This window comes from Sinohyriopsis cumingii, chromosome 17 (genome assembly GCF_028554795.1).
Source record: "Sinohyriopsis cumingii isolate HCF-2022 chromosome 17, ASM2855479v2, whole genome shotgun sequence".
Taxonomy (NCBI): domain Eukaryota; kingdom Metazoa; phylum Mollusca; class Bivalvia; order Unionida; family Unionidae; genus Sinohyriopsis; species Sinohyriopsis cumingii.
This window is the reverse complement of record NC_142977.1, coordinates 120,675,245-120,688,069: the sequence shown is the minus strand read 5'-3', so window position 1 is coordinate 120,688,069 and position 12,825 is coordinate 120,675,245. Positions and strand designations below refer to the sequence as shown.

The 12,825-nt window shown below is 35.7% G+C and overlaps 1 protein-coding gene across 1 annotated transcript; it reads right to left on the bottom strand.

Moving 5' to 3' along the window:
- Nucleotides 1-1,700: 1,700 nt before the first annotated feature.
- Nucleotides 1,701-12,496, bottom strand: LOC149779770 (uncharacterized). Its single transcript, XM_089940627.1, has 2 exons — nucleotides 12,402-12,496; nucleotides 1,701-4,500 (listed from the first exon to the last, which is right to left on the bottom strand). The coding sequence occupies exon 2, from the start codon at nucleotides 4,236-4,238 to the stop codon at nucleotides 2,259-2,261; it is 1,980 nt and encodes a 659-aa protein (XP_089796753.1). The 5' UTR covers nucleotides 4,239-4,500; nucleotides 12,402-12,496; the 3' UTR covers nucleotides 1,701-2,258.
- Between the last annotated feature and the right edge of the window lie 329 nt (nucleotides 12,497-12,825).

Here is a 12,825-nt window from a genome sequence, read left to right as displayed (position 1 = left end):
AGGAACCTGCTTAGTTTAGATACAAATAAATACCCATATGTTTGTATGCTTAGGAACCTGCTTGGTTTAGATACAAATAAATACCCATATGTTTGTATGCTTAGGAACCTGCTTGGTTTAGATACAAATAAACACCCATATGTTTGTATGCTTAGGAACCTGCTTGGTTTAGATACAAATAAATACCCATATGTTTGTATGCCTAGGAACCCACTTGGTTTAGATACAAATAAATACCCATATGTTTTTATGCTTAGAGACCCACTTGGTTTAGATTTTGCAGCTTTCTATTTATGGATGACTGCAAGTGATGTGATCTTCTGAGCCATTCTGTAGTTCAAGACTTTCACTTGAACCAAGCCGCTAAAATCAAGCATCGTATGCAGTGCTTGTCATCACCATAATCATTTACTTTAAAAGTGAACTCTAAATTGAAGGTGTCAATTGTGCAATGGATTAAGTTGGTGATTGGCCATGATAATAGTGGAATGGATTAAGTTGGTGACTGGCCATGATAATAGTGGAATGGATTAAGTTGGTGACTGGCCATGATAATAGTGAAATCAGATTACATTAGTCATGGTGCTGATTTGTAACACTGTCCATTATTAATTTGTAACACTGTCCATTATTAATGCAGCCATTGTAAAGGTCATAAATCGTTCATTTTCTTTCTCAACATAATTGGCCATACTTAATTTAAATGATAAACATGGCATTGATGAGAGTGGCTAATTAGCATTTGTATCAGACAAATCTGGCCTTGTGCCAACTTTTTCCATCCTTAGTGGTATGAAGTACCAGTGGTTATGCAGCCCTTGTGGAATCTCTGCTATAGACATTGAATTATATATATTATAAAGATAACCTTAATCCAGTCCAAACATTCTGCCTTACTTCCTTGCTATTGAATGCCAAAACGTTAAAGTCCACCTACTAAAGAATGTTTGTAGGACCTAATTCAAAGTATAAAATTGGGCCTCTTTGGTGGCTGAGTGGTCTATGGTGCTTGCCTTCATTGGTAACTCACAACTCACCCCTGTTCATGTGGGTTTGAGTCTTGGCTCAACCAACATGGGTACATGAGAAAGCTTGTCAATAGCTTCCTGTGCATTGTTGATTCTTCCCTGGCTCTTCCTCCATTAAATATACTGGTCACCTAGTATAGCCTCTTGTATGCTGAAAAATGTTAACTGATCCGCACCAGAAATGGTGTTAACCCATCCCCACCAAAAATGGTGTTAACCCATTTCCACCAGTAATGATGTTAACCCATCCCCACCACAAAAAAACAACCTCAGTAGTAAGCAAAAAAAGTTAGTCATTTTTTTTCTTATTACCTTTGTTAATATCATTAAAGTATCAAAACATGCTGCAGCCCAGCCTGATCTGATACTTTAGATACTGACTGCTGAAAAGTCATTTAAGAAGGAACTAAACACCCTGAAAGAATCAACTGCTGAATGACAAAGAGCAAAAAAAGGAAAATAAAGAAAGAAGAAAGAAAAGTTAGACTGCATCATGAAGTACTGATACAAACATTTAAAAAAATCATGTACATGACAAACAATTAAGATAATGTGCTTTAAATGGCCAGAAGACGATCATTCTTGAATGTGTATCTGATATGAAATGATTCATCCAAATGATTATATCAATTATTCATATAGACAGAGTGGCAAGAAAAATGAAGTAATTGATAATGTCTAAAAGTTTTATTTTGGACAAGTCATGGTTTGCATTTCTGACAGCTGTCACATTAGATAAATAAAAATTTTGAATCAGACATTAACCTGAGCATTCTTTCCCACAGGATTCTTTGTACACTCTATACTAAACTAAATCTGAATGTGAAACAGTTCAGCAATCTCATTGATCTATCTGCAGACAGTTCAGCAATCTCACTGATCTATCTGCAGACAGTTCAGCAATCTCACTGATCTATCTGCAGACAGTTCATCAATCTCACTAATCTATCTGCAGACAGTTCAGCAATCTCATTGATCTATCTGCAGACAACCTTCCAGGATTCAATGGACAGCCCAACTTTTTGCAGTATAAGACTACAGTAAATACAACACTGGACTTGTTCTTATATTTTCTTAACTGGCTTAGATCCAGACCTAGGAACTAGACTGGAAAACACACAATTACCTGAAAGAAGGCCCTCCCCTTCTAAAGAAAATTGGATTTAAATGATGGCAAATAATGTAATAGCAAAGGCTGTTATAGTCTCTTTCAAATTTCTCATCTCAGCATTAAGGTTTCAATGTAATGCTGATGCTGTAGTCTAGGAGACACAATGCAGTTAACTTGTGGTCCAACTTGCTTGTCTCTTCAGATACTAACTCTATCAAGCTATTGACAGCTTCCTCTACTTTCTCCAGGAGAAAAACATCTCTGTAAGCCTGTGCAAGCAAGAAATAAGCATATGCAAGTGCATCTACCCTGATTGGCCTTTGCGTTACACTCCTGAAAATATCTTGCTGTAAAAAACCGCACCACAGGTTGAGAACATCTTCTGAAAGTGTGATAGGTGCTATTATGTAACGGCTAAGAAATTCACATAATGGGATTTGAGACCTCTTGTTCATTACCTCAGAAAGATCACTAATGCTCTTTGCCATAATGTCCTTCTCCCCTTTTAAGGCAACTGAAATATCATGACCAAACGCTTCTTTGATAATATTAATTGTGTTAGGAGACTGTCCAATAAACAAATATATTTCTGCTGTTCTCACTTGTGATGAAAATCCACCTGTTTTAGAAAAGCAGGGAAGCAGCTTCATGAGGTAGTGTCTAGGCATGTACTGTTGCCTATTTCCTTTGTGTGACTGGACTTCAATGATACTTTTAAGTAACACTGTATGGACATATTTGAATAATTTTTGATTCCTCCAAATTTCCAAGGTGGAAAATATGCTTTCATGCATTCTCTCTGCTCTACTGAATGTTCTTGAAAAGTTCATTGGGGATGAAGAAATTTCATTATCATTCACCACCTGTGGTGAAAACTTGTAATATATGACACACCTAAGTCCAATACCATTATCAACAGGTTCTGCTCTTCCAGAAAGAAATTTGATCAGTTTCCTTGGATTAACAATCAAGGAGACAATGCCATTTGTGAAGGTGGAAAGTTCTTCTAACAGAATATCTCTAGCCTGTGTCGTCAACTTTCCGAATAAAATGTTATTCTCAGGAATGAAATAGTGTTGTAGATCTCTCCTGCTGATGCAGTCTCTTAAGAATGACAAGGACTGAATCATTCTTTCCACAAGGAACCCTGCCTTCCAATTTGACTCTCTGTTCATCTCCACTTGCCAAAGGCAAACTGTCTTGGCCAAGTAAGATGTCATTACATTTTTGTACTTGTCATAAAATTTATTCTTCAGGATTTTCTTCAGAAGGATATAATGCTTTCGCTGCACTGAATTAAAACTCCTCACAAGGCACTTTTCGTGTGGAGCAAAAGAAATGCACCACTCCAGATCATGAAACTCTCCTCCATGAGAACTTTTAGGTACGATGAAACATCCTGAATTTATTATGGCCATGACCATTTCTTGAGAAGGCCAGCTGTGGTTGCGAACTCGGTTTGCCCATGCCGAGGCATCTTTTGGCCACTCCGGGCAGAAGAAAGAAATGACACCATCTATTTGGGGTGTAGGTTGTTCACCATTTTCATTGCAGATGGGATGCGTAATGGTTTGGAGGTCACCATGAATATGGGAGTAGATGTTTATTGCTGGTCCAGTAGCGTGGCACTGTGCCACAACATTATCAAAAGTCAAATGAAGTAGCTTATCTTTAATCACTGAACTTGATAAATATTTTCCCTTGTTAGCAACATAAACAAATGATGATTTTATTTCAGGAACACATAGTTCAAATAAGGGGTAGCCTGAAATCAACTTCAGATAAACAAACCCAGGCCTATCACCTATATACTCCATTCTGAACACTAGCTGATTCGCATGAGAAGTGACTTCTTGTGTGGATTCTGTCACAAGAGTGTCATTGGGGATAATCATTGTATCAATATCATCCTTAGGAAATAAAGAGGTTCCGTCGGAAAGACCCCCAATAACACATGCATGATATTCATCTCCAGGCTTAAATATCTGAATGAAATTTGAAAGATCTATTGAAACCAAATTGTTCACATCTGCATTCTCCAGCTTATTTAAATGTTCCAATAATACAATTGATGTCAATGTTCGAGATGTTTCTGCCATTTTATACAACTCTATCTTAAATGTCTGAAATATAAACTACATGTTATGCATCTCTTTCGTAAATGTTAAGGAAAATGACAAAATGTCTGACAGTGTGCAGGTTATTTGCTCTCCTGTGATTCACGAGAATTATATAACAGTGTATAATGATATTACAATGAGAATTTCCATACTTTCAGCTGATCCACTTGTGCATCTTTCCCACATGTTCCATCATCTTTTGTAAGAACAGGAACAGCTTAGTACAGAAGTCCAAAAGAATCTGAAAATATAAAAAAAATTATAATTCAGGTCCTTCACATGGTTTCAGTTTGTACATTAGTATGATATATGGATAATTCAGTTTGTACATTAGTATGATATATGGATAATTCGGTTTGTACACAGATTCTATTCCTGTACTATATATTATTCGAAGTCAGTCAGAAACTTGTGAGTCAACAAAGCTATGAAGTGGTTTATTTGTTCACAACTCAAGATGGCATCAGGTATGAGTAGTGCAAGACAGACAACGGGAGTATTATTACTGACGGAACATGTCCATTATCTGACATTAGACGGTACAAGTATCTCAAGACTGGTTTTTATTTCAAATCATGTCTCATGTGCTTAAGTTCAGAAAGAGGAAATACAAACAATGCAGGGTAAAAAGGCCATCTACTGGATCTAATTATGGGTGTGTTTAATTAATCAATACATACAATACAAAATTTAGTAAACTAATTGTATACAAAATAAGAAAATACCCTTGTTGCTCATAAACACTCACAACTGAATCAAATGCTGGAGTGTATCACATGTTTTGTCTACAATATCTACAACCTCCATCTCTTTAAAATCACAATATTTCTTATGTTAATTAGGACTGTTATCCAGATAACTTTCAACAGTGACATATTAGAGAGCTTGCTATGATGTACTTGCTAACAAAACCTTATTTTATGCAGTGCATGTTACAGAATCCTCAATCCACATTAACCTCTGTATTAAATTCACATTTCCATGTATAAATACATGTTATATCTATATCTATATATATATATATATATATATATATATATATATATATATATATGGGCTCTGGGTGGCCGAGTGGTCTAAAGTACTCTCCGTTACAGATCACTGCCATCTCACCTCTGTCTGTGTGGGTTGGAGTCTCGGATTCGGCCAATGTGGGTATGTGAGAAAGCTTGCCAGTAGCTTCTCGTGGGTTGGTGGTTCTCTCCTGGGTTTTCTTGGGTTCTTCCTCCAACATTTATACTGGCCACTATGTATAGCCTATCATGTATTGAAAAATGGCGTTAAACCCCACAAAAACAAGATAGATAGATACCGTATTTTCCGGCGTATAAGTTGATACTTTTTGGCTTGAAAGTTTGGTCTTCGTCTTATACTCCGAATCGACTTATATATGGATTGTGTCATTGAAATTGCATCGACTTATATATGGATTACAGTATCCGGTATGCTATTGACATTGCTCTATAATCGGCATAATCGAAAACAGGTCACATAGAAGTACAAATTCATGTTAAATTACTATGTCAATAAATTGTCATAAACTAATATGACTGCGTTTATATTTGTAAGTTTTGTCATTATTTATTTTGCATTCTGCGTGTTTTTTCTTATTTATCAAACATAAAATAAAAGAAAACAATTTACTGTACTGGTAAAAACTTCACCGGGCTGCATAGCACACTTACGGTCTATACTCTATAGTGTACTGTACTAATTCAAAGCATATTGTTTGTTCCTAAAAAAAAAGATATGAAATAACTGGTCCATTAATATTTGATTTTCCAGTATAATGTTGGACACACGTGAGCAATTACCGGCATAGCTTTTTGATTGATCCAATTGATCCTACAAAGGGATGTAATCCATATTAACTCGAACGTTCTATGATTATTTATAAAATAATGTAGATCATGCATTCTACTGAATCCCCCAAATCATATGTTTCTAATTGTATTTGACAAAGTTTCTCAAATAAATTAGGTTTAAACTACACTAAAATCAGATATATAGATGGACTATCAGTACTCATAGATCATCAGTGATCCATGATTTTTAGTTTCGCAATTCAGTTTAAAGCAAATTGTAATGTCAACACTTCACCTATATTCATTCTTAACCAGCTGACAATTCGGTGTCTCTCTTTGATTATACCGGTTATTGATAAATTGGTCTTTGGTTTCCAACAACAATCAAAGCTAGTTGCCGCAATTGTTTAGACCTTGATATTGGCTTTAGCTACTGATACTAGTTACCATATTGCTGGTACCCAAATGTTCTTTATCATTAATCCGCATCAATTACGCTACCTGTTTTTAATATCAATGGGATTAAGTACAACAGGAAATGATGCCCACTCCCTTCTCTAGATGTAAATAATGAATTCAGCCATGGGCATTGTTTTCATTGCTATAGTACGGGCACATTTTAATGAGTTCGGTATATTTTGATCAATCTTTTCAGTCATAATCATTCATATAAATATCCCCATACAATTCATACAACTTATCTCACAATGCCTCCCGTCAAATCACCCAAGTCTTACACAGCGGCTTTTAAGCTGGAACTTGTAAAGTTCTCATCTGTTGAATCTTGCGCTCAAGACTGGTTTCAACTGGAAGGAATAATCATAGCATGCACAGCCACATGGCTCTTGTTGCAATGGATATCATAATTAAAACAAATATGGTTTAAACTAAACTAAAATCAGATATATTGTGAGCGCGCGCGTGCTTGTATGTGTGCGCACGAGAGAGAGAGAGTGAGAGATGAAAAAAATTGTCCGTGTACAAGATCGTTCTTTTATTCAGGGTGGTTTTTATTTGTAGCTTTTGCAAAGAGAAAAAAGACGGTATTTTGAGTTACCTGATGATTGTGATAATCCTCATGCATTACGAGCCTACTATATTCCATTATCAATAAACACCTCTAAATCAACAATTCATTCTTGTTTTAATTACGATGTACATTGTCACAACAACCACATGGCAATGCAGTGTTATTTACACGGTAATTAAACATGCTTAGCTCTTTGGCTATAATTGAAACCAGATTGAGGGCAAGAATCGACAGAATAGGTCAAATCAGCGAGGCTGCCAGTAGGGAAATGAGGCTTTTTTTAGGGAAATGAAAATCTGTCAACATTTTATTGAAGTCATTGTCCATACAAAATTTGTTATAAGGACAAGAGATCATACCCATTACTTTGTATTCGAACTCGCCGATAAAGATAATAGTGGGGTATTCATTGAATAGATTAGTAATAAAATGTTAATTATATCCAAGTCCAAACAGAACAAACACTTAAAAAATAGTATATGTATATATATATATACACGAATCGATTTAACAGAGTCTGTGACTTTCAAACTTACGATAGAAAATGACAAGTTTGTATAAGTTACGTTCGTAACTACAGGTAATAAAATGAACTACAACATGGATGTGCTTTCAATTATAATAAAACAAGCATGGACTGTTTATTCAGCTGTGTCAACTGATAACAAAATATAGCAGTTCAGAAGTAAAATCACAAGCATGTTAGCATCGGTAATGCAATTTCACGATTGCCGGTAATATGGAATATCATACAACGATACCATTAATATTCATGCAACTGGAAGTTACTAGTATAAAATACAAAGCCAAGTTATTGACCTGGCCTCGTCTTATACTCCGAATCGACTTATATATGGACGAAGGATGGAAAGTTTACAAAATTGGTCAATTCGACTTAATCTCCACATCGACTTGTAGGCTGGAAAATACGGTAGATAGATATTTTATGCTTTCATATTTAATACAACAATCTCTTACTTAAATGCACATGGACAGTCATATACAAGATGAATTCCATCCATCAAGGACAGTCATATACAAGATGAATTCCATCCATCAAGGACAGTCATATACAAGATGAATTCCATCCATCAAGGACAGTCATATACAAGATGAATTAGGGGTCCCCGAGTGGCCGAGTGGTGTACAGCGCTCACCGTTCCGGATCACTGCCATTTCACCTCTGTCTGCGTGGGTTCGAGTCCAAGACTCGGCTAGCATGGGTACGTGGGAAAGCCTGCCAGTAGCTTCTCGTGGGTCGGTGGTTCTTCCCTGGGTTTTCCAGGGTTCTTCCTCCACCAGTTATACTGGCTGCCATGTATAGCCTATCTTGTGCTGAAAAATGGCGTTAAACCCTAGAACAACAAGAACAACAAGATGAATTACATCCATCAAGGACAGTCACATGAAGCGTTCATAATTTGTCCTATGACACGCTTTGAACTGGAAACTCTTAATTGAGATTTTAATTTGTATTTGGTGGGTTTAATGGTACTTTTATCACATTACTAGCTATATCATGTGATGGAAATGGTGGCTTTTCTCAAGGACACATCAAGGCAGCTGGCCCAGGTTGGCCTCAGCAGACATCAAACCCATGACCCGTGAATTACAAGTTGGATACTCTCCTGACTGAGCCATCACAGTCCACTGTGACATCATAGTAAAACAAGACAGCACATACAGACCAAATCTCTCAATTTTCATTGTTAGTAAATGTAAATGGATGGACTGAAAGTTTTGAGGCTAATACTGTTTGTTTTAAATTAACAGTGTTCATGATGTCATAAATGAATATATGATGTTATGAAGTACCCAGAAAACAGCAATAGATGTCCCATAAGAATGTACAGCACCTGTATGATCCACACCCCATACTGTCCACAAAGCAGTAATTGATCTGGTACATGGGTGAGAGGCTTAACTGACCCACGATGCTTAGGCCATTTTTGTATCCCTATTTTTCCCATTTGTTTCAAGTGTACATATATCGCCAACACTTCATTTGAAATTAGAGTAGCATCCGATATGCCAAAAGTGTACTAAATATCAAAATACCCATAACTATGGTAATTTAAGTGGGTCTATGCTATTTTAGCAAGTGATATTGCAGTTGACAATTACTCACCAACCTATGTGGGTTTTTATGCAACTGGTTTTCAGGGTAATTGTATCAAAAGCAAAACACAACGATGTCCAATATTGCTAGAGCTGTACTTAACTTTAACTGTCGGACTGAATTAGAATATAATCGCAATGAGTATCTAAATAGTTAATGATAAATCATGAGACACATGCATCACTTTTCCAGCAGCAGTGTTGCCAAGACTGATATTTATGTTACGGTCCTGTGCTAACTTTTTTAAAGGTTACATATCTTCGACATCAGTTCCTGTATTCAAATCAAATTTTGGACAACATAAAATTAAAAAATAATCTCAAATAGCAATCAAACAAATGCCAATATTTGACCAAAGGTCAAGTCATAATTCATTTCCTCTTCTTTATCATAAAATTTAAAAATAATCTCAAATAGCAATCAAACCAATGCAAATATCTGACCAGAGGTCAAGTCATAATTCATTCCCTCTTCTTTATCATAAAATTTAAAAATAATCTCAAATAGCAATCAAACCAATGCAAATATTTGACCAAAGGTCAAGTCATAATTCATTTCCTCTTCTTGATCATAAAATTTAAAAATAATCTCAAATAGCAATCAAACCAATGCAAATATTTGACCAAAAGTCAAGTCATAATTCATTCCCTCTTCTTTATCGTAAAATTTAAAAATAATCTCAAATAGCATTCTAACCCTTCAGTAATGCACATCTTAGCATTAAGTCAGTGACATGTTAGTCCAACCCAGTTCATATTGATTTTAAAGTAGAAGGTACAAATGGTAAGGTTTAAATAGCAGTACATGTACATGTGTAAAAAGTACATGTACATGTGTAAAAAATGTCAGTTACTAGTGCCCATGGTAAATTTGTTATGGACAACATGCACTCAGTACAAACTTATGCGGGAGAGTAATTAAGGCCGATGCTCTCATCAATATCAACATGCATCCTAAAAACGCAGAGGTTGTAATATCATATTCAAGTTCCAAGCATCTAAACCTGAAGGTATGCATCTGTTGAGAACACTCTTAGGGGGGTTTATTCTGCAGAATCAAGGTCGCTGTTGATTTAGATCAGCAATAAAATAATGTAAGCTAAATGGCAGTAAGTTGCTCCCAAAAGTCTCATGCATCTTTGGTATTCTATAAATAAACTCATTTGGAATTAGAAATAAACAATAATGAGGCTACTAAAAAAAATGATTGGTATTTGGTACTGTCTGGAACTGACTCTCCATGGCTACTTTTTTCATGGACCTCTGCCACTGGCACACAATTCCATCAGTAAAAATGGAAAAAGCTTGACAACACACTATTCTCCTTCAACAAATTACTAAAAGGTGACTAACACCAGGCAACCACTTATAAATTTTGTGTATTGCATCACTTGTTCGATGAAGTTCAAATAAATCTGCCTATTACTGTTGTACATATGGAATGAACAAAAAATATTGCAGAGTAATATCAATAGGACACAGATAACACAATATTATTAAATTTTAAGCAACACCTATCTCTTGATTGTACTGTTTTGGAACTGCAAAACTGTCTTGCATTCTTCTTAACTCATTTCTCTGGATGTGCCAATAATCTGGAGACAAAGACATTAAGTTACTGCAAAAAGGTTTTATTTTCAATTTATTATGACTGTACCACTAAAAAGAAATTATGAAAATTAATTGTTATGGTGAAATTACTATCTGCCACCAGATACAAAGGAATCAATTAAGATCAATAAGAAGAAATGGAGAGAGTGCTGATTAAACTATAAATTATAAGGTAAAAATGTTTTATTCTTTGTGTAAATAGGCACAAATTAAAACAAGCCAGCTCTGAACATCACTAATATCAGCTACATATCAAACCTTATAATGCAGTACAGTACAACCATTCACGATAGGCTATTAGTGATGCAGTTATCACCTGTAAGTCAGTAACAGACTGGATGCCTATTAAAGTCATAAGTAGTCCTAAAGTAAGACCTCGACGCTGATATTTATGTTCTGGGCATCTGGCACTAAAACAGGAATAACATGTGATACATCTTACATTGTAGGACTAAGTTGTAAGTTGATTTGCCCCGTCAGAATAGTTACTAAGGATTTTGTGAGGGCTTAGTTAGGGCCTACTGATGGGAGAAAAGAGAACTCATTAAATGGAGTTTGTTTATGGCATGCATATGTGTCAAAATTAAACAGCTGATACTGGATTTTCTACATTTTTCTGTCCATAAAATTGTGTTGACCAGTCTAAACAAATGCTGTAGTTTTCATGTCACTTAAATGCGTTCTCTCGAGAACTGTGAGTTGGTTTTATGAATAGGTTAATACAATGTACTGTTTTTATTGGTTTAATTACCAAAAACAATTGCTAATGTTCTTGATTCGTATCTCACAACCAAGAGCTTTCCAACATCTCATTCTAATGTAATTTAGTCAGTTACAAAATCTAGTGATTCTCAGGGCTGTCAGTTGAGGTTCATTTATCCCATTGCCGTAGTCCTACAATGTAAGAGGCCTCCCCAGTGAGATCTGTTGTTTTGGGGTTGACCCCAAAAAATACATATATCAGTGGAGGCGTCTTACATTAATGGATTACACGTCGATGCTATGGTAGCCGGATGAGCATGAATGGATGAAAACGTCGAATGTGACTCTTTCACCGACTTCTACATTTTCTATTATGCTATTACTCTTCTATCTGTACAAACGTTCCTTCCTCCATACATTCTTGACCACGCCCCATTCGTGGCATACTCGTCAAATGTAAATGCGACAACGTATTTATCGATGGATAGATAGACCCACAGGTGCTCGACGCAAGCTTAATGTTCAGAAGAAAAAAAATCAGAAGGAAAAAATCATAAGTGACAAAAATACCTCCGATTACCACCACGACCCGTTCTGACGTAGTGATAGAGAGGGTGCTATGTCAGAATGGGTCGTGGGGGGTAATGTATAGTATTTCTGTCATCCTGTATGATTTTCTTTCCTTCAGATTATTGCTATTTTAACCCCTCAACATCAAGCTCGTGTTGAGCACGTGAATAGGCCTAGATTGATAGACCGTCACCATGCGTCAAACAAATTTGCGTAAAAACTGGGGATAGGAATATGTGAGTAAATAAAAGCACACTGTTGCTAATAAAAATTTAAAACTATATATGAAAATGGTTATTTTCTTACCAATATTTGGAATGTTTAACCCAATTTTCTACATATATAACCAAAGACTTATGTATACATTCAGTATAATACGTTAATAGACACTGTTGTTGTTGATGTTGTTTTCCCCGCTTCCTCTTTGGAGCACCAATTCACTGATTAGGTTATTGACAGAAATCTCTCTCTCTTTCGATATATATATATATATATATATATATATATATATATATATATATATATATATATATATATATATATATGTATGTATGTATGTATGTATGTGTGTGTGTGCGTGTTGGTTGAGAAATTATAGAAACAACAGAACACAATATAAACAGGCATGTAGAATGTTGTATTGTGAGTGCACAAGTATACACGTTTACTGCTAAGGGAGGCTAGCTCTTCTTTCTAGCCAACTATTGGTATTTCACTATCAACATACTGC